This window comes from Lithobates pipiens, unplaced genomic scaffold (genome assembly GCF_037356315.1).
Source record: "Lithobates pipiens isolate NorthernLeopardFrog02 unplaced genomic scaffold, aLitPip1_a1.2 Scaffold_23, whole genome shotgun sequence".
Lineage (NCBI taxonomy): Eukaryota > Metazoa > Chordata > Amphibia > Anura > Ranidae > Lithobates > Lithobates pipiens.
In genome coordinates this window covers 228,708,533-228,731,152 of record NW_027507785.1, presented here as the reverse complement: position 1 = coordinate 228,731,152, position 22,620 = coordinate 228,708,533, and the positions used below count along the sequence as shown (strand labels likewise).

The following is a 22,620-nucleotide window of genomic DNA, read 5'->3' as shown; positions in this document are numbered from 1 at the left end:
ATAGGTTCATTTGAATGAGATGAAGGCAAATATCAGTGTTTGGAAGAAAATTGCAGAACAGGTCATTAAAGCGGGGTTCCACCCTAAAGTGGAACTTCCGCTCCTCGGAAACCCTCCCCCCCTCCGGTGTCACAATTAGCCCCCATTCGGGGGGGGGGGGGGGGTGAAGATAGGCATTTGCACCCACTTCCAGGCATAGACTCCCACTGGAGTCTATGCCGCTTCCTGTCCCTGCGCACTGTCTGCTGGGGGACACATGGGTCCCAGAGACAGCGCGGACAATTCCCATTGTGCTGCGTGACCCACGCATGTGCAATAGGGAACCGGGAAGTGAAGCCGCAACGCTTCACTTCCTGATTCCCTCACCTAGAATGGTGGCGACAGCAGCCGAGAGATCGATCGGCCTCGGCTGCTAACATCTCTGGATGCTGGGACAGGCGAGTGTCCATTTATTAAAAGTCAGCAGCTGCAATATTTGTAGCTGCTGGCTTTTAATATTTTTTTTTCACAGTGAAATCCCTCTTTAAATAGGAAAAAATAAAACAAACACAAAAAAGTCACTCCAAGGCCTCTTTCTGTGGATATCCACGTGCTCAGCGGGGGATCGCCGGAGCGATCTTAGCTGAGCAGGAAGATGACAGATCCTGCACAGTGTGCGGAGACGGGACAGACCTGTCAGAGCGCCGCTCTCTCCTATGGGAGATCAGGTGACGACGGACCACAGAGTCCATCGTCACCTGATCCGATGGAAAAATAATATTTTTTTCCTTCAGTCACACTTTGTTCGGATGGGAGCAGGATGGATGTCAGCGGACATGTCACCGGTGACATCCGACGCTCCATAGACCTCTATGGAGCATCCATTCAGGTCCACTTGAAAAACTGACAGGCGGAACCTGAACAGATCAGCCATGTGAAAGAGGCCTTAAAAAAAAAATAAAAATAAAATAAAAGGTATCCAGACATGAGCAAGTTGCATGAACCAGCCATTTTCTGACTGATAAGGCAATGATCTCATGTCTGTGACACCCCCAGAGATACACTGCAGTCACCATCCCACTAGTTTGTTCTACCTTCTATGACCAATTACTAGCAAAAGTTCAACTATATTCTGAATTTAGGCTTCAGGTTATTTTGGCAGGAAAGCAAAATGCTGATGTTTTAATTTAATTTAACAACAGCACTATGCACAGAGTAACAATACCCCAAAGGTCATAGCCTGTCCTTACACTGCAGAATAAGCAGTCACATGAATCTGACAATTTTCTTGATTACCAAAATACAAAAGCAGCATTTCTTATACTGCAGAAAACCTGCAGGGAGATCATTTATATTCCTACAAAAAGGTACGAGATTTACTCCTCCTCTTAATCACCAGCTTTAAAAACAAAAATAGGGGCAGAGTTTTAATTTGTCAATCCTCTATGACAAGGCAACCGTATTTATAAGGTTAGTATTCCGCACACACCTGCAGCTCTGCAAAATATAGGGCTGCTCGCCCACTGCAATTAGGCCACATTTACACTTATTAGGGCCAGATAAGGGAATACCGCAGCTGGAATCACAGGCATATGCGAACAGCCACTCAGTCCATACAAAGCAAGGATAGGCAGATTACCCCCACTGAAGCCCAATAGTGCATCACACAAAACTGACAACGTTTTTGGGATAGGGAGGAGTGTAACAAAGCTGAGTTGCACCCAAAAGTGGAATTTCTGCTTTAAAGTGGTTGTAAACCCATGACTGCTAAGAAGCATAGGTTCATTTATGACCAATAAACCAATGCCTTGCCCCCCCCCCCCCCCCCAAAAAAAGACACAGAAGCTGATTACGTTGGAAATAGGGTAAGGCCACAGAAAGAAGATGGATGGTGCCCACACAGGGGGACATCGCTGGATTTTTTTGCAGGCAAGTGGTACATAATGGGCTAGCATGCAATGTATACTAGCCCATTAAGCTTTTCATTTGCAGGCTGCAGCAGCGAGCAAAAGAGGATTTACTTCCTCTTTAAGAACTCCTCACCCTCTGACATGCTACATTTGGCATGTCTTTTTGGGGAGGCGTTTTGGAGTTGATAGTTAGAGTGGCACTTCCTGTCCCACTTACTTCTTCCTGCTCTTAGCCGCCTAGGCGGCGACTCCTCTATCCCTAGGCAGCCCCTCACTGCCAGCAATCTTCTAGGACATGACAGGTCGCAGAAGATTGCCTGGCTAACAGCAGAGCACAGCGCGACTCACGCATGCGCAGTGCGCGCCCGGCCGCAAAGTCAAAAGCGTTCACGGCCGGGTGCCCACAGTGGCTATGACTGTGCTGGTGGAGAGGAGGAGCGAGAGCAGAGAGGCTCCGGACGGCCACGTCGCTGGACCATAGGACAGGTGAGCGTCTGTTTATTAAAAGTCATCAGCTAGACTTTTAATAACTGCTGACATAAAAACAATTTATCACAATCTAAATCCTTGGAAGTAATACAGGGTAGGAATAAAAAAAAAAAAAAAATTTTTCTTCACAAAACACCAAGCTTTGACTGGGTTGCGAGCCATATAGAATTGCAAAAACACTCAGAAGCCTGATGGAATCATTAACTGCACTGCTGGCAACAGTACAAAGGCAATCTGCTCTACTCACTGTCCACCTACATTCAAAACAACCCTATTAAAACACATACTATATACAGACTGTACTATGATCTCAGCCCACTGAGCTGGAAACTGAATTTTCAGGGGTTGTCCATTACACTGAAAGTAAAATGCAGATCGTTAGGAATAAGATCCAGGTATGGTTTATTTTTTTTACATTCATACAAGTATAGACCCCTCTTAAAATGCCAGGTTTCTGTGACCTTAAAAGCTTAAGTTACGCTTACGGGTAACATCTTTTCCAGTAGTCTCAGGACAGCCACAATGAGAACCTTCTTTAGGAAACACTGCCAGCCAATACATTTTCACTTCCCCCTGCCGGATTTCAGCTTTTCTATGAGCACCTCCAGCCAGCTGGGTAGACACGAACACATTAATAACATACCATCACATATTACTACTATTGTGCCTGCGTTCAGGTGTTCAAGACCCCCCCCCCCCATACATTTTGGGAGGGTAACTAGTGCTGTTCTGCGACTACTGGAAAAGACGTTACCAGTAAGCGTAACTTTAATATTCCCTCCCCATCTTTCAGGACAGCCACAATGAGAGAATAGATGAGCGCTTACAACTTAAGTTTTGCAGGCCATAGTCCCACCCTGTCTCATTCACCAACATCAGGTCCACCCTGTAAAGTTTTACAAAAAGTGGCAAAACTAGACCACATTGCTGCTTTGCAAATTTGCTCTGGCATCGCTCCAGCCCTTTGCGATTGAGAAGCCGACATAGCCCTAGTAGAGTGTGCTTTTATAACAATAGGAACCTCTTTTCCAGCCAACTTACAGGCCTGGCCAATGGTTACTTGAAGCAATCTGGCAATTTTGCGATGAGATGCTTTATACCCCTTTCTTGTCCCAGAAAAAATAAAAACAAAGTCTGACTTCCTTACTGTTCATCAGCTTTAAGTATTGCAGGATACATCTCCTTACATATTATAAAAAAAATAAAAAAATAAAAAAAAATAAAAGGGGAGGGGGCAAGGAAGAAATGCCCTTTCTCCTGGGGGGATTAGGGCATAAAGTAGATAAGACCATCTCCTAGCTTCTATGATACTTGAGGCCACTTTAGGTAAAAATGTTGAATAGATTAAAAAAATAAATAAAATAAAAAAGCGGCCTGACAGAACAAATATTCTAAAAGGCTCAAATGGTGGCTCCATTAAGTTCACTTAGGGGAAGGGTGGACCTTGAACTGGTCTTTGCCTAGCTAGAGCTCCGAAAAATCTGACTGCCCAAGGGTTGATGGCCAGATATTTTGCCAAATATACACTTAGTACAATACCAGGATTTTAAGTATAGAAAGGACTAACCTTTATTTGCTCTGCAAAAACTCCAAAAAACTTCTATGGGGCTCTGCACCTTGAAGGAGTTTCCCCATGCACCACTCATTAAAGCAAACCGAGACCTTTGGAGATTTGGAGTGTCTTTCTGCTATTAAGGAGAGCGGTCATCAGCCTTTCTGAAAACCCCTTGGTTTTTAATATTCCTTCCTCAGTAGCCAGGCTGCCAAGTTCCAACGGTGTACTCAGGGACAGGAATAGTCACTGTGAAAGGGCATCTTTCTGAAGTGGTAGGAACCAAGGAAGTTCTACTGCTAACCATTTGAGGATCAAGAACCAAGCCCTTTTGGGCCAAATGTGGTACCACCAACATCAGAGAGGTTCTGTCTGAAATTTTCTTAGTACGGCCGGGAGCAAGACCAGGGGTGGGAAGACATAGCATCTTTGCGTTAGTGCATCTACTCCTTGTGTGGTTTCCCACCGATTTAGTGTCCCTTGGCACGAAGAAATCCACCTCTGAGGGTCCCCATCTTTTGGATACAAGGCTGAAGACCTGCTGGTTGATGACCCAATTGCCCTCTCTCAGCCGCTTTCTGCTGAGAAAGTCTGTAACCACATTCTTTTCCCCTCTTAGAATCACCGCGGATAGGGAGAGTGCATTGGCCTCGGCCAGGCTCAGGACTTATTTTGCTAGGGATAACAGGATTCCGCTCCTCGTACCGCCTTATTTACATAAGCGACGACTGATGAATTGCCTGAGAGCACTTTAATGTGGTCGCCCTGCAGTTCCCTCCTGGTGCCTTGAGTCCAACCTGGCGGCTTTTAGTTCCTTCCAATTGGATGACCTTTTGAACTCCTCGTCTCTCCAGGTGAGCTGTGCCAGTAGGGTTCCCAAGTGTGCTCCCCAGCCTTTGCATCTGTGGTTACCACCCTGGAACACATAGAACAGTGTCTAAATGACCCCTGGCTGCGATTCCACTCTTTTAGGACAAAAGCTTTAAGGGCTGAAAACGTAGCCCTGCCCCTGAACTGCTGGGATAGTTGACATTGCTGACCTTAGAGACCTGTTGGTTGTTTTGAAGAGATGTGAAAAAGAGGGGATAGGCATGGAGCTGCTCTTATTAAGAGGTTACCTACAACCTCTAAATACTTGTGGGTTCAGGAATATGCATATACCGTCCTTAAAACCTGGTGTATAAAAAAAAGTCCAATAAAGTGACAATGTGCTCCTTCAAATTGTTCTGTGATTCTTGGAAAACAGTGCCCCATAAGAAAAACACACTTACCGCTAATTATTCACCCCACCTCCACAGTGTGAGCCGGATGCACATAAGTCGGCCTTTTGGTACCATTTCCTATGCATTCGGGGTGACGAGGATAGGCTGAAAGAAGTGCCTGAAACTGTAGATGGTCATTTCTGCTACGCTCACCGCTAGACGGAGATATTTCTGGAAAGATTCCACAATAGGGACGTGGAGGCAGGCGTCCTTGAGATCTAGTGACATCGTCTAACAGTTGTGCGGTAGCAATGCTCTAACTGTAAAGATCAATTCCATACGGAACCTTTTGTAGGAAAGAGACAGGTTCAGGTGACTTAAGTTCAGGACCAATCTTAATTTTTCTGAGGGAGAGGGAATCAGGAAAAGCCATCTCTCTCCTCCAATCAGCCCACTCCCCCCAAAGTTAGAAACACCTCCCTAGGGAATACTTAACCCCTTGATGACCATTAGTGTTAACCCCTTCCCTGCCAGCGACAGTAATCGGTGGCTATTTTAAAAAAGTTCAAGTGTCCGATCTGCTCACTGCAATGTCGCAGTCCCGCTATAATTTGCGGATTCACTGCCATTACTAGTAAAAACAAAACAAAACAAAAAAAAAAAATAAAAAAATGGCATAAATCTATTCCCTATTTTGTAGCCGCTATAGCTTTTGTGCAAACCAATCAATATAATATACGCTTATTGCTATTTTTTTTTACCCCCCAAAATGTAGAATACATATTGGCCTAAACAGAGGAAGACTTTCTGGATATAATCAAAAATTTAATATAAAATAAAAAGTTTGCAAAATTGTCAATTTTTTATAGCTCAAAAAATAAAAAAACTGCAGGAGGTGATGAAATACCACCAAAAAAAGTTCTATTTATGGGGAAAAAAAACAAAATTACATAAAATTGTGTACAACATCACACGACTGTGCAATTGTCACTTAAAGAGATGCAGTGCTGTATCACTAAAAATGGCCTGGTCATTAAGGGGGCAAATCCTTCTGGTCCTTAAGTGGTTAAATTACAGGTTCTTGGTGTATAACACTTATGTCAGCCTTAGATTTTAGACATCTGTGTGAAATACATTAGACATTTACTAAAAACGTGACAGATATTCACACAAACCATTATCATCGAAAAGAAAAAAAAAAAAAAAAAAAAAAAGAAGAAGGATGCCACAACGATTTACATACTGTAGTTGAAACCTCCATGTATCTGCCTTCTGAATTTGTTCCCTCCAAAAAAGGAGGATGGGGAACAGAAAGGCTGATGAAAAGCCAAGGTCACAGGCACTGGCTTAGTCCCCTTCGCTACACTACCAGTGAAGCCACACAGTATCGTGATGCCAATAGAGGCATCAAGAAGCACCTGCATGCATGTTAACATGCACTGTAACTGGGAGAGCCAATTCCCAAAACCCAAACTGCCATTTTTGCAATCTTAATTGACTCCTGTAATAGAGTTCTGTCCAATCCCGTTTTAGTATTCTTCTGTTGAAGACCATTTGTCCATCAAGGTAGACGTCTAAGACCCCCTTTCACACCACACCGCCCATAGCGTGGGCAGTAAAACACCGCTTTTTTTTAGCGGTGTTTTACCGCCGGTTAAAACCACCGGCAATACGCCTCAAAAGCGGCATTTTGCCGGCGGTATTACAGCGCTGCCCCATTGATTTCAATGGGGAGCAGCGGTAAACACACCGCTCCAAAGAAGCTGCTGGCAGGACTTTTCCCTGACATCCTGCCAGAGCACCTCTGTAGTGTCAAAGCCCTCGGGCTTTCACACTACAAATAATGGTGCAGCTTTTTTTAGGGCGGATTGCAAGCGCTATTTCTAACGCTATAGCTCCTGCAAAACGCCCTGGTGTGAAAGGGGTCTTAAGGAAGCAGTAGGAGACTGAGCTTAGCTTCTTCAACAGATATGTCACCACCTGAGCCCAGTACTAGTAATGAGAAAAGCAATAAACATACCAAAAAAATGACGAGACAGAGAGGAGACAGAGAGGAGACAGAGAGGAGACAGAGAGGAGACAGAGAGGAGACAGAGAGGAGACAGAGAGGAGACAGAGAGGAGACAGAGAGGAGACAGAGAGGAGACAGAGAGGAGACAGAGAGGAGACAGAGAGGAGACAGAGAGGAGACAGAGAGGAGACAGAGACCCTTTATATGATATTTAAAAACATGAGCTTCAGTGGGGAGTTAATAATGCCGGATACATATCAACATTACACAGTGAATGTCAAGTTTGTCAATCACTTGCAGCCCTGACTCGTTTCAACCCACACTGGGGTCTTCTTCAGAGGGACTTTCTGCTAGAAAAATATGTCTAGCAATTACTTATTGTACACATTGACATATCATAACCATGTAAACTACACACAGTTGATATAGTTACACATAGGATGTATCCGAAACCAAGAAAAAGGAGTGTTATTCCCACATGAAGAACCTCTTACTTAAAAAGAAAACCTTCCGATTCCCCAACCAGGGTTCCAGACTACTACACAGCCGCCACAAAGCGGGAACGGCCAAAGCCACAGTATGGCTTGCGCAAACACCACTGGGTGTTTGTGCCCCCTTTCTTTCCATCTGGAAAGTGGTTGAGGCCTTATTAAGTGTGACCTCTCACAAGCCATACTGTGGCTTTGGCCAGTTCCCACTTGTGACAGCCGTGGAGTAGTCTGGAACCTCAGTTGGGGAATCAGCCGGTTTTTTAATTAAGAGGTGCTTCATGTGGGAATAACTTCTTGGTTTCAGATACATCCTATGGGTAACTATATCAACTGTGTGTAGTTAACATGATTATATGTCAATGATGTGTACAATAACTAAATTGTTAGACATTTTTCTAGCAGAAAGTCCCTCTGAAGAAGACCCCAGTGTGGGTTGAAATGCATCAGGGCTACAAGTGGTTGACAAACTTGACATTCACTGTGTAATGTTGATATGTAACCACTGTCTAATATGTAGACGACATTAACAACTCCACACTGAAGCTCATGTTTTAAATATCATGTAAAGGGTTTTTGCATATATCAATAAATACAGATTATTCATACATTGCCTATTTATCACTACTTTCTCCCCCCCCCCCCCCCTTGGCTGCCTAAAAACCCCACTATAGGGGAGTTCTTTTCATTTTTGAGTACTAGTAATGAGTTACACCATTGGGAGACTAAAACCTGTATTTTGTAAAAGAACACTTGCCATTCCTTATGAAAGATCAAGGACGGGGCTTCACAACCAGAGTTCCGTGGAAAACTGGGGTTCCTTCACAGGTTGCTAGGGATTCTTTGATCAATGAAGAGTTTCTAACTCCCAGTAACCACTGATACCAATTATCTTTTTAACTGTTGGCAAGCGGGCAATTTTTCCCACTTATTCTAAATCACCATTAAATATTAGGTGGTCCTTCTGGCCACCGATGTATGGAACCTTTAAAACAGACTACCGATACAAGTGGATGCTTTTCCATCAACCACCAATGTGAAGGGTACAATTTCAGTTTGTTTCATTTCATGATTGAAATTTTTTGTTATGAAGGGGAGAGTTTTGGGTGTTAAATTTGCTAGGTAAGCTACATTCTTTCAAGTATTAATAGATAAAAAAAAAAATAAAATAAAAAACTTACTGCCTCAAATGCAAATGTATCATGAATAGCAGCTAAATTAATTTACCAGTGGTTCCTTGAGACATGAAAGTTATTCATGTGTTTCATCAGCATTAAAAAAGGTTGAGAAAGGCTGATCTAGAAGCATATGCTTACCTTGTTGGCCAGTTTGTTATAAAACATCCTGGCCTTCACAGCTATAGATACACATGCACCAAGCCCGTGATCTCCTGCAGAGATAGACAATGGGAAGCACACCCCAACTGTTGCGGGAATGCCTATCTAGCAAAGCATTTGTGATTATCTGCTACCATCATTGCAGTTTTCTAAAAGTTGGACACCCTTTAGTAAAGAACATTTAAAAAGAGTAAAGATTAAGAACAACATTTTCCAATATGTCCCTTTAACAGATGTTGATAAAATTATCGACTTCAATCTAACAGGGACTGCCAAAACACTGATTTAAATTGAGCCAGTCCCTGCTGAACTAGTGGAACTTCAAACAGTGTATGGCCAGCTTTATACAGGCATTACGAGCATAGAAAGTATCTGCAGGGGTGGTGACGAACCAGGAGAAAAAGGAGACCATAAAAATATAACTTTTGGCCAGTCTCCAGGGTTATGAAACTGTTAAACAGAAACCGCTATACAACTTGGACCATTCATCCACAAGATTAAGAGCAACAATAGTACCTGTATATGCTCATGACTGGCCTTCGAGCTCCATTCACTCAGTGTAATCCGGATGCAATCTCCCAACTGTAAAGAAAAAAAGTACTGCTTTAGGATAAAATATTCATAAAAAGTATTTTTAACTACACTTATTCAACATTCATTACATTATCGTCATCCCATAGAAAATAAGCAAACAGATGTTTAAGGGCATGTAAAAGACCACAGAAAACACTTCTCTTAAGCCGGCAGAATTTTGTTTGCAGTTCCCCACCACCACAAATTTTATTAATGCCCAAACTGGGCAAAAACAGTAGCTACAGCATATACGTAAAACATACAATAAAGTAACGGAGGGAAAGGAGGAGGTCCTCATAAGCAACATAAACCTGCAAGGGGACATCATTCACAGTAAGAAACATTTCAATCCTGTGTATCCGCTTTCCAGGCCTCAGGAGCCTTTATTGAAGTGCCCAAGGCTCTTCCCAACCATCAGTTCCTATTCTGAGGCTTCGGGTCCCTTAAAGTGGTTGTATACCCACATTTTTAACTTTTACCTACAGGAAAGCCTATAATAAGGCTTACCTGTAGGTAAAAAAAAAAAAAAATATCTCCTAAACCTGTACGTTTAGGAGATATTCCCCTTGGTATGCGCCGCTGACTGCAGCGGCGCATGCGCACAAGGGGTTTCTCGCCGTCAAAATCCGGCAGCAGCCGAGCGGCCGGACTGAAATCTCCCGCGCGCATGCGCGGGAGTGACGATATCGCGGCTCCGGCCACTCACAGCGCTGGAGCCGCGATACCCGGAAGAAACGCAGAGGGAGCATGTCAGCTCCCTCGGCGTGGATCGGGCCAGATGTCGGGGCCTCGTTCTAAGGTAAGTATTTCATAATGAGCTAGTATGCGGTGCATACTAGCTCATTATGCCTTTTGCTTTGCAGGTTTAAAAAAAAAAAAAAAAAAAAAAAAAAAAAGTGCGGGTTTACTACCGCTTTAAGGTAAACTCATAGTCAGCCCCTCCTCCCCATACCGCCCCCCACACCCCTGGGTTAGGTAGGACGGGAACAAGGGTATCCACAAGATTTCAGCCAGTTTGACAACTTGTTGCCCCCAAAAAAAAATAAAAAAATAAATAAAAATAAAAATACATACATGCATCTCATTCTATGTCTGTTAGGTTAAATACAGATCAAAAACGGGAACACTGACTTTAACCACTCAAGGTTTGCCTTATAGCAGGGGGAAAAAAAAAAAAAAAAAAAAAAAAAAAGGAAGAAATGCAGGAGATGATCAAAATACCACCAAAAGAAAAGCTCCATTTGTGGGATCAGTCAAAATAAGTGCTGTATCAAAAAATAAAAATTCTTCTGGAGGTCAAGTGATTAAACAAGGCTTCAATACTTGGTTGAAAGCCTACTGGCAGTTTGTGCTTTCATAACGGAACTAAAGTGTGCTTTAAAGTGGTTGTAAACCCTTACAACAGGGGTTGACAAATTTGCTTGGAATCTAGGAGCCAGCTAAAAAAGTTAGGAGCCAGGTCCGTGACGGCGATCTGGACCTGTCCCTGGCCTGACATGGAGACGAGTGAGGGGAAGATAGCCCCCAGCCCCCCACATATGAGATCACTTCTCATTGGACACACCGCTCGAGTGCTAAATGGCCGCTGTGATTGGTCATTTAGCATGATCTGTGATTGGCTGTATCCAAGGGACACGGCCAACACAGAACTTCCCCGATGCTCGCCCATGGCGGCGTGCAGAGGGGAAGTAAACAGGAGGATGTCTAGGGACGCCCTCCCGGCAATTGGTGTCCGCGCTGTAGACATCTTTAGTCTATAGCGCGGGCACGAAGTGGTTAACAAAAGAATGTGACTATTATTTCCAACATATTCCCGCTCATTTACTGCCATTTCCCTGCTAAGGGTTCGATCAGGTCCGCCTGAAAAACTGACAGGTGAACCTGATCAGACAGCCCTTGTGAAAGGGGTCAAGCAGGGAGGATTACAAAAAAAATATATAATATATATATATATATATATATATATATATAAGCCATTTACCAGCCACCACACTCACCGTTGGGCAAAAAACAGGCAGGGGAGCTTCACTCCATTAGGAATTAGCATTATTGGAATAGGGTGTAATTTCTACATCCACCACAACATGGCGCCAGACTACCGAAAGATTTTAGAAGGCCGCAAAGCCGCGGCCTCAATTACTGGCCGGCGCGGCCCGATGGAATTGCGCGGCGGAGTTCGGGGTCCAAATGGAGACAGGATACCCCAGCAGCGTTGCCCCAGTCGCCAGGACACGAAATCTAGGCGCAAATGCGACCTGGGTTTGTCGAGCCCTGCCTTACAACACACTTTGACCTACAGGTAAGCCTAGATTAAGGCTTACCTGAAGGTCCAAGAAATATCTCCTAAACCTACACAGTTTAAGAGATTTGCTGAAAGACAGGCACCGCTGTCTACGGCACATGTGCCGTAGACAGCAGCGCGAAGGCGCACTGAGTGCGCCACGGTCAACGGGGATATGCCGCGAGTGGCCGCTCCCTTTGCGCATTCGCGGGAGTGATGTCATCACGACTTCGCCGAATGACAGAGGAGGAGCAGCGAGACCCACCGAGAAGATGTATGCGCCAGACTACAGGGGACAGCGGTGACTTTGCTGGCTCCTGTGTCAGGTAAGTGACACATAATGGACTACTATGCGATGCATACCGGTAGTAGTCCATTATGCTTTACCTTTGCAGGGAATGCAAGAGGAAGTAAACTCATCAGGGTTTACTTCCTCTTTAAGACCCCTTTCTCACTGGGGCTTTTAATGCGCTTTAGTGTTAAAAAAAAAAAAAAAAAAAAAAAAAAAAAAGCACCTGTAAAGCACTTGAAAGAAGCTGTCTGCCAAGAAAAGAGCAAAAAGATACAATGTTTATATTTGAATTAACTCAGCTCTGTGTGTAGAGTTCTCAGTTTAAACATTTAAAGACTAAGGGCCGGTTCACACTGGGGGCGATGCAAGGCGACACGACTTGCCTCGCCGCGATCTGACAAGTCGCCCCCGTTCTGTACAATGGAACCGTTCTGAGAGGAGCGACTCGAGTCGCTCCGACTCAGAAAAAAGGTTCCTGTACTACTTTTGGGCGACCTCGGGGCGACTTGCATTGACTTCTATACAGAAGTCACTTGCAAATCGCCGCTGAGGTCGCGGCGAGGCAAGTCGGTGTCGCCTCGCATCGCCCCCAGTGTGAACCGGCCCTAAATCTTTTCTGACACTTGTTGCTTACAAGTAAAAGTCCTGTATTTTCTGCCAGAAAATCACTTAGACCCCCAAAAAATGATATATGTTTTTTTAATCAGAGATCCTAGGGAATAAAATAGCGGTTGTTGCAACATTTTATGTCACACGGCATTTGCGCAGAGGTCAGAAGGAAAAAAAAAAAAAAAAAAAAAAAAAAAAAAAAAAAAAAAAAAAGATACCCAGTACCCCTTTCTTTTAAAAGCAGCCTCCCCAGTCACCACCAATTTGTGATCATGTAAATAAGGGGAGATCAATGCACAAACCAATAGGAGAGGGGGAGAAAAAAAAAAAAAAAAAAAAAACCACCTCAATCAATAGAACCAATCTGCAGTGTTCATGCAGAGTGTTTCCCCCAAACTGGTGAGTTTAGGGGGGAAACACTCTGCATGAATACTGCAGATTGGTTCACACAAGAGCACAGAAGCTCTTTGTGGCATTCAAAATAACATTGGAAAATATCACCACAATTGAAATTGCACTGTGTATGGGACTTTTGCACAAAACTTATTTTTGCTGTTTGCACGATGGAATGATTTATATTCATATTTTTGTTTTTTGCATAATTGCACATCTTTTTGCTTATTTGCACGAATCCATGTTTGTTTACATTATATTATTAATCTAAGAACGTTATTGTGTCAGCTATTTGCTGATTGTGGACAATTATATTGTATGACTTGATTTTAGGTATACAATTTTTTTCCCCCACATTTGTTATTTATACTTCATGGTTTATAAATTTTTTAGTTGCATGAATACTATTGAGGATTAATATTTTTATGAGAACACTACCTTTATTATGAGAATCTATACTGATCACTGAGGTTCTATTGATTATTGAGGTGTTTTTTTATTGAGCACTATTGAGTCAATTTAGCCATTTAGAGAGTCTATTGACAGCAAGTGTTTTTTCCCTTGCTTCTTCACAACTGTGATATCAAGCCCCAGACACTTTTTATTCCTGTGGAGCTACTTTTCTCATAGTACCTTCAGAGGACCATTTATATAGTTAGTTTTTTTTTGTATTGTTAGATTAGAGAGATTGGCAAGCGCCACATTCATACCCATAAAGTGATTTTTTATCATGCTTCTAGCAAGGAGCATTGACTAACAGCACATGTATGGCCAACTTTAATGTAACCGTTTATTGGTCAGGTGGGAAAATTTGATATTTATAAATTGTACATTGCATCCCCAAGATAAGGTGGCACAGGGTTGTCCGCTGTGCACACAGGCATGCAAGCTTGCACAACATACAAGAAGTCACAGCCCTTTTTACATTATGAGAAAATGATCAACCTACTGAGAAGAAAAAAAAAAAAAAAAACACACACACACTTCTTTGCATGAATGGTTTGTAATGATCTATTTGCATGGCGCTAGCACTTTTGATCCCCTTATCTCAATATTGATTAAAACCAACAGACTCAGCAGCAATGACTGACAAGTACACGTAATCTATGCTGGTTGATTGAAGCAGTATCTATTATACTGCACCTTACCAATTAGATGACTGCATTTGTTTCTTTTTTTTTAGGCTCTGTTATTTTCATATAGTGATTCAATAAAGCCAGCCATGGACTGATCACAATTCGGCTGATTCCTGCTGAATTTCAATCCATCTATAGACGGGTTGGTTCTATTGAAGTTGATCAACTAATCGACTTCAGTACAACCAGCCTGTCGGGTATTGTTTGTTCGATAACAGGAGACGCATCACGGTAAATGGCAGCTGACAGCGGCAGTTTACCACATGAACACTCCGTCAAATGACGGAGTGATCACTTGTAAACAAACTGGCGTCACGTTTGGTTACTCGCTCCCTTCGCTCTACTGATCAGTATAGTGAGGGGAGAGATCGGGCACAGCAGCGCCGTGGGCTGGATCTGTAGTGCCCACAGCACTGATCTGTGCCCATTGCAACCTCCCCCATCCATATGTAGCAATTGGCCAAAATATATATATAAAAAAAAAAGTGATGACCAATTAACAAAATTTTATAAAACAGAAAAAAATAATTATTTTTAAAAACAATTTTCAGCGGCCAAAAACAGGTTAAATCCCCCCGCAAAACAACGGCGGAATCGCATTGCTGTCCCATTGATTTAACTGGGGAGCAGCAGTGGAGGAGCTGCGAGTTCACAACTCCTTCACCACTCCAAATAAGCTGCTGGCAGGACTTTTTCTGACGTCCTGGCCTGCACGGAGCAGCCATTTTAGGGCATTTTGCAGGCACCATTTTTAATATTGCACTAGCAAAACGCTTTAGTGTGAAAGGGGTCTAACTGTTTATAAGGCATTAGCTGGAGTTCAGCTTCAAATTTATTAGTGTATCTAAATTTGCTAGTATATACGATGTTCTCCTCCCCACATTGACAATGCTGCTGTCCAAATCTGCTCCCTGTGCTCCTAATGACTAATGCAGCCACCACACATCTAATGATTGGTAACCTGCAATAAATGACTTTTTTGGTTTAATGCTGCTTTGAGTAGTGTTTTATTCAAGGCAGTTACTTTTTTACTCAACATAATGAGATTAGGAAATACCAACACGTGCACGAAGGTCTCCCATGAAGATGCATGCCCCTGCAAAGAAAGGCTGTGCTATGACTGGATTGCTGGTAAACACCCATCAACTATGATAAAAGGTAACCTGTACTGAGAGAAATACACAGATCAGACATAATATTATGACCACCCACCTAATATTGAGTAGGTTCGTCTTTTGCTGCCAACACAGTCCTGACTTATCAGGGCATGGACTCCAAAAGTAACATCCACATGAAAAGGCAGGACCTAAAAGATGCCCAGCAGAATATTGCCCAGAGCGTCACACTGACTCCGCCGGCTTGCCTCCTTCCTATACTGCATCCTGGTGCCCTCTTGCATGCACGTACTCGGTTACCCACATGGGAAATGAAATGCGATTTATCAAACCAGGCCACCTTCATCCATTGCTCCAGTTCTGATGACCATGAGCCCATTGTAAATAGCTTTTGGCTGTGGACATGGGTCAGCATGGGCACCCTTACCAGTTTGTGGCTACACAGCCCCATAAACAATTTGCGATGTACTGGTTCTGACACCTTTCTGTTGGAACCAGCATTAACCCTTTCAGCAATCTGACTAACCATAGCTTTTCTATTAGATGGGACTACGCAGGCCAGACTTCGCTCCCCTTGCGCATCAATGAGCCTTGGCCAACTATGAGCTTGTCACCAGTTTTCCTTCCTTGAACCCCTTTGGTAGGTCCTGATCAGTGCAGACTGTAAACATCTCAAGAGCTGTAGTTTTGGAGCAGTTCTGACCCAGTAATCTAACCATTACAATTTGTCCCTCGTCAAAGTCATTGAAATCCTTTCCATTTTTCTGCTTTCAAAAAACAAACTTAAAAAAGGACAACATGTTCACTTGCTGCCCAATATATCCCACCCACTTTCAGATGCCACTAATGAGAATCAATGTTATTCATTTTATCAGTGGTCAAGATATTAGGGCCGATGGTTTCTTGGCTGTAATGCTATACTACTGGCTTAAATACTTTGCGCTAAAGCAAGTTTGCATTCGTCTAAAACTAGCCAGAGGGCTTAAATTTCAGTGGATTTCTGCTGAATCAGCCGATGTGTAAATTGGATACCCTGCAAGCACCTGGCTTCACAAAAAGTAGTTTAAATTCACCTTTTGGTGGAAAAAAAAAATAAAATAAAAAAAAACCCTAACACAACCCCACAACAAAATGCAATTTTTTTGCAAAATGCTGTATGCCGATTCCTTCTGTGCATGAGCCGGAGTTAGAAAGGGCACGCTGTGCCGTTTCTAGCTCGGGTTATGTATCCCAGTAGCCCATTACGCTTTACCTTTGCAGGGAAACAAAGGATATTAACACCCATCAGGATTTACTTCCTCTTTAACAAAAATGTCTTGTAGTCTATTCACAGACTACAAGGTGTTCTATGAATGAACAAAATGGATCATGGGTTAATCTGCCCCTCCCCTAATCCACGTTTTGTGAATGGATGAGGGGATAAGAATGTTGAGAGCAAGCAACCACCATATGCCCCATTGAAGAGCCTGAACAGTCAGTTGCAGTGCTGGAAGTTGGGTGCTTACAGTCATGTATGGGATGAATGAAACCTAATGCAGTACTATGCACACATTACAGGCAAATCTTTTACATAGCAAGTGTCCAAAAAAATATTTTTTCCCCCCAGGATTCAGCTTTAAACAGTCTTATTACAAAGAGATTACATTTTATTTAAGGTTGTAGTGAATATATACATAGGGCAATTGGCTGGTGTAGGCATAGTGTCATTTTATTGCTAGGTTGCTGACTCAGGATTTTTTGAGCCAGTCGGTCACCTTTTATGTGTTTGCTGCTAACAGAAGCTTACGTTGTTTCATGTAATACAGCAGCGGGAAGGAGGGGCATACAACAAATGCAATTGATGCAAGACCCCTTTCACACTGAGGCAGTTTTCAGGCATTTTAGTGCTAGAAAAAGCACCCGTAAAGCACCTGAAAACTACCTCTTATTCATTGCAATGGGTGCTTTCACACCCACTTGCCAGACAATAGAAAAAGGTCCTACAAGCAGCATTTTTGGGGTATTTAGGAGCATTGTATACAGCACTCCCAATACACCCCTACCCATTGCAATGAATGGGCAGTGCTTTGGAAGCGCCGCAAACATGTGGGTTTTTAGCCCCTTGAGGTTAAAAGCACCACACTAGCGGCCAAAAGCACTAGTAAAACAAGTGAGCTTGACTGCTAATGGCTGTCACTTTCATTGTAAAAGCAACCTTAAAGAAAACCTTGCATGAAAACACCATTTGATAGCTATACACACACACTTCTTTTTGGACCCTGGCTTTGACACCTCAGCACGTTCTCACAGAGCCTGGTATATGCAGCTTTCCCAAGAAGCAGCGTGGCTGTATACACACACACGTGGCCAAAAGTCAGGATCCAAAAAGGACACGGCAATCAACAAGATAAGCAAACTTTGCCTTCTCATGCCAGGTTTATGCAGGATGGGCACAGGCAATGATTTATTCCCTCTGGATTAGTAAATCTGCTAAACAATACATTTGGAGATCTAAAAGATTTTCCTATTTAGATGCTCAGAGTTCTTCTTTAATTAAATGGTCTAACTTAAACACACACTTTTAAGGAAGCCTGGACATAGAAAAGAGCTGAACATAAGACAAGCAAAAAGCAAGTCATCCTGAGAGAGGAAATGACTAATGAAAGCATAAGTAACAACGTTCTGAAATGATGGATGTATGTAGGCGAGCATTTAATGAGTGGGTGTGCCCACTGCAGGCCAATGAGTGTTCTCCCCTGACAACTGGAACCGCCCCCTGTGTTGTGTAAGTCATGCTTAGCCCTTTAATGCACAGAAAACACAACAATCAGTAGCAGGTGAGGTGCAACCTCGTGTACTCCTAGTGGGATTGTGAGTGGCAGTTATTGTATACAAAAGTGAGAGAGAGAGAGAGAGAGAGAGAGAGAGAGAGAGAGAGAGAGAGAGAGAGAGAGAGAGAGAGAGAGAGAGAGAGAGAGAGAGAGAGAGAGAGAGAGAGAGAGAGAGAGAGAGAGAGAGAGAGAGAGAGAGAGAGAGAGAGAGAGAGAGAGAGAGAGAGAGAGAGAGAGAGAGAGAGAGAGAGAGAGAGAGAGAGAGAGAGAGAGAGAGAGAGAGAGAGAGAGAGAATTTACACACACTATATTTTTATAAATATAGATTTTGAAAAATACATACTGATGTATCAAAATCTAGTGATAAAAAAAAAAAAAAAAGGGGAAGTTGTACACACACCCCAAAACAAAATTCTGAATGACAGACATTTTTGGGCACAGATAAGGAGGAGACAATGATCGCCATACGTAGGACAACATCAGGTCGTTATTATTACTATTCAGAATTTATATAGCGCAGAGCTTTACAATATGATGAATGAGAATTGAAGAAGGTTTCAGATACTATTCCCATAGAAAATAAAGTAATGATTGGGCGAGGGCCCCGTCACATATTACGATTATTGATGATCTAGTCCCGGGACAATGATCCGATCACATCGGTCTATGTATGGCAGTGGGAGGAATAAGAAATGACAAGACAGACTTATAGGGAAGTCACGGGGGGTCTCCTCACCTCCTCGCCGGGGGCGACCGGACACTTCTTCTTCAGGCGGCCCCAGTTCATGAGGTTGCCGGTGTGTAGGATGAGGGTGTGAGCTGTGCTAAGCAGGCTCCGGGCGGTGTCGGTACCCATGTCTCCTCTATGAATGAGGGAAGGTGAGCTCCTTGTCGTTCCGCTGCCTTCCTCGGTGTGCTGAGCGACTCTCCGCCTTCCGCTGTTATAGCCGTAGCACGGTGACTCCACAGAAAAAGTGCTGCGTAATAGTGACTCACCAGCCGGCCAGCCCCGAGCACCGAGACACGTGCGCCCGCCGCACTCTAATACAACACTGCGCACGCCGCTTCTATTATTATCATCAGAGCGGAGCAGCGCCCCCTGCTGTCCGGGAGTGTTACCTACATCATCACTGCAATACATAAGTACCGGTATATGAACAGAGTGATGAGACTGAGTCTAGGTAGAGCCATGGTCGTTTTTAAGGCAGAGCAAAAGGGGCAGCTGCCCTGTCATTGTTGTGGGGCCCAAAGCAGCTGCCTCATACTTGCCAACTATGCCAGTTTAAATTTCCTTGTCTCTTGCTGTGTCCTGATATCTCAGTGTGAAGTACTGCTACTAATGCTGCCCAGCTCTGCCCTGTTGTTGTGTACAGATGACTCACCTACAGACCCTGTGTTTACATGTAAATAACCAGCATTCATATGTAAATAGCTGCATCGATATGTAAATAAAGGTGGCATCCATATGTATAGCATGACCCCTGATGATGTGCTGTAACCTCTAGCAACTAATCAGTGAGCTGTAATGTGTGCTGTAACCTCTAGCAACCAGTCAGTGAGCGGTAATGATACACTGGCAACCAATCGCAATAGCTGCCTGATCTGATTCAATAAACTGATTTTGGGTCTAGCTGCTATTTATTGTATGTCTCAGAGCAGGTGGAGGGCAAAACTGCATGGAGGGGGGTGGGCAAGAAAAGTTTTGCCCAGGGTCCAATCAATATTAACTAGTTGCTAACCGCCGGCCGTCAAATGACGGCCAGGCGGCGCACCTATTGTGGCTGGAGGCCGTCATAGGACGGCCTCCCGTTTAAACAGGGAATGCGCGCGATCGTGCGCGCGCATCCCTGTTTCTTCGGTGGCGGCGTGTCACGGAGACACCGCTCGCCACCGAAGGGGGTGAACAACCATTCGTTATGGCTGTTTACCACGTGATCGGCCGTGACTTCATCACAGATGGTCACACCCCGAACGTGCACGGCGCATGTGCGCGATCGCGAGCGCGCTGCGCGTGCACGTCGGTGGCGGCGTGTTCCCCGGGAACACTGCTCGTCACCGACGCTGGTAAATAGCCATTGGCCGGCTGTTTACCCACGTGATCGGCTGTGATCCTTTCACAGCCGATCACAAAAATGTAAACAAACTGCGGTAACGGGATGTTACCGGGTTCTCCTCCTCACACACCGATCGTGTGTGAGGAGGAGATTGCGGTAACATCTCGTTACCACATACAGTGTACACCAATCATACTGATTGCCCCCCCCCCCAATAAAGAGGACCTGTCACCACCCCTCATAGTACCTGTCAATCACAGTCCATCAGAGTACCTGTCACAGTCCATCAGAGTATTTGAGTACCTGTCACAGCACATCAGAGTACCCGAGTACCTGTCACAGCCCATCAGAGTACCTGTCAGCCCATCAGAGTACCCGAGTACCTGTCACAGCCCATCTGAGTACCCGAGTACCTGTCACGGCCCATCAGAGTACCGGAGTACCTGTCACGGCCCATCAGAGTACCCGAGTACCTGTCACGACCCATCAGAGTACCCGAGTACCTGTCACGGCCCATCAGAGTACCCGAGTACCTGTCACGGCACATCAGGGTACCCGAGTTCCTGTCACGGCCCATCAGGGTACCTGAGTACCTGTCACGGCCCATCAGGGTACCCGAGTACCTGTCACGGCCCATCAGGGTACCCGAGTACCTGTCACGGCCCATCAGGGTACCCGAGTACCTGTCACAGTCCATTAGAGTACCGAGTACCTGTCACAGTCCATTAGAGTACCGAGTACCTGTCACAGTCCATCAGGGTACCCGAGTACCTGTCACAGTCCATTAGAGTACCGAGTACCTGTCACAGTCCATCAGGGTACCCGAGTACCTGTCACAGCCCATCTGAGTACCCGAGTACCTGTTCCAGTCCATCTGTGTACCAGAGTACCTGTCACAGTCCATCTGAGTACCCGAGTACCTGTCACAGTCCATATGAGTACCTGTCACCGCCCTTCAGAGTACCCAAATACCAGTCACCAAACCATCAGAGTACCTGTCACCAGGCCATCAGAGTACCCGAGTACCTGTCACCAGGCCATCAGAGTACCCGAGTACCTGTCACCAGACCATCAGAGTACCCGAGTACCTGTCACCAGACCATCAGAGTACCCGAGTACCTGTCACCAGACCATCAGAGTACCCGAGTACCTGTCACCAGACCATCAGAGTACCCGAGTACCTGTCACCAGACCATCAGAGTACCCGAGTACCTGTCACCAGACCATCAGAGTACCCGAGTACCTGTCACCAGACCATCAGAGTACCCGAGTACCTGTCACCAGGCCATCAGAGTACCCGAGTACCTGTCACCAGGCCATCAGAGTACCCGAGTACCTATCTCCAGCCCATGTCTCATAGAATATACGTTGGGGTGTTTGCTTTCCAAAATGGGGTCATTTTGTGGGTAATTTCACTGTCCTGGTGGTGGTCCAGGACCTTCAAAAGTGTGATGGGTAGGAATGAAATGAGATGTGTCATTTATGCTCCTAGAACGCCTGAACGTACTACTTCAATGTTCGGCCTCTCTATGTGGCCAGGCTGTGTAAAAGTCCTACACATGTGGTATCGCCATACTCGGGAGGAGTAGCAGAATGTATTTTGGGGTGTAATTTTTGCTATATACATGCTATGTGTTAGAAATATCTTATAAATTGACAATTTTGTGTAAAAAAAAAATGCGTTTTAATTTTTTTCCACATATTCCAAAAACTTCTGGAAAAAAATGAACCGTTCAAAAGACTCATTATGCCTCACAGATTATACGTTGGGGTGTTTGCTTTCCAAAATGGGGTAATTTTATGGGAAATTCCATTGTCCTGGTACTCCAGGGCCTTCAAAAGTGTAATAGGTGGTTGAGAAACGAGATGCGTAATTTTTGCTCGTAGAACATCTGAAGGTACTACATCAATGTTAGTGCTCTGTATGTGGCCAGGCTGTGTAAAAGTCCTACACATGTGGTATCGCCGTACTCGGGAAGAGTAGCAGAATGTATTTTGGGGTGTAATTTGTTGTATGCATATGCTGTGTGTGAGAAATAACCTGATAATATGACAATTTAGTAAAAAAAAATAAAAAAAAATAAAAAATCTTCATTTTGCAAAGAATTGTGGGAAAAAATGACAACTTAAAAAAACTCACCATGCTACTTACTTAATACCTTGGGATGTCTACTTTGTAAAAAGGGGTCATTTGGGGGGTATTTGTACTTTCCTGACTTGTTAGTGTCTCAAGAAATGAGGTACACCTGATGTACTGAAGGCCTGATCAGAAGTGATCAATTTTCAGTGATTGGCACCATAATTTGTAGACTGTATAACTTTCACAAAGACCAAATAATATATACTAATGTGGGTTATTTTTACCAAAGATATGTAGCAGTATAAATTT

At 44.1% G+C, this 22,620-nt stretch overlaps 1 protein-coding gene across 1 annotated transcript in view; it reads right to left on the bottom strand.

Moving 5' to 3' along the window:
• The window catches only part of GCLM (glutamate-cysteine ligase modifier subunit), a 71,126-nt gene extending 51,913 nt beyond the window's left edge, over positions 1-19,213 (bottom strand). Inside the window, exons 1-2 of the mRNA XM_077452890.1 lie at positions 18,914-19,213; positions 9,485-9,550 (exon numbers count right to left, since the gene is read on the bottom strand). Coding sequence (XP_077309016.1) covers positions 9,485-9,550; positions 18,914-19,033 — 186 coding nt within the window. The 5' untranslated portion in view covers positions 19,034-19,213. The remainder of the gene's footprint in view (positions 1-9,484; positions 9,551-18,913) is intronic.
• Between the last annotated feature and the right edge of the window lie 3,407 nt (positions 19,214-22,620).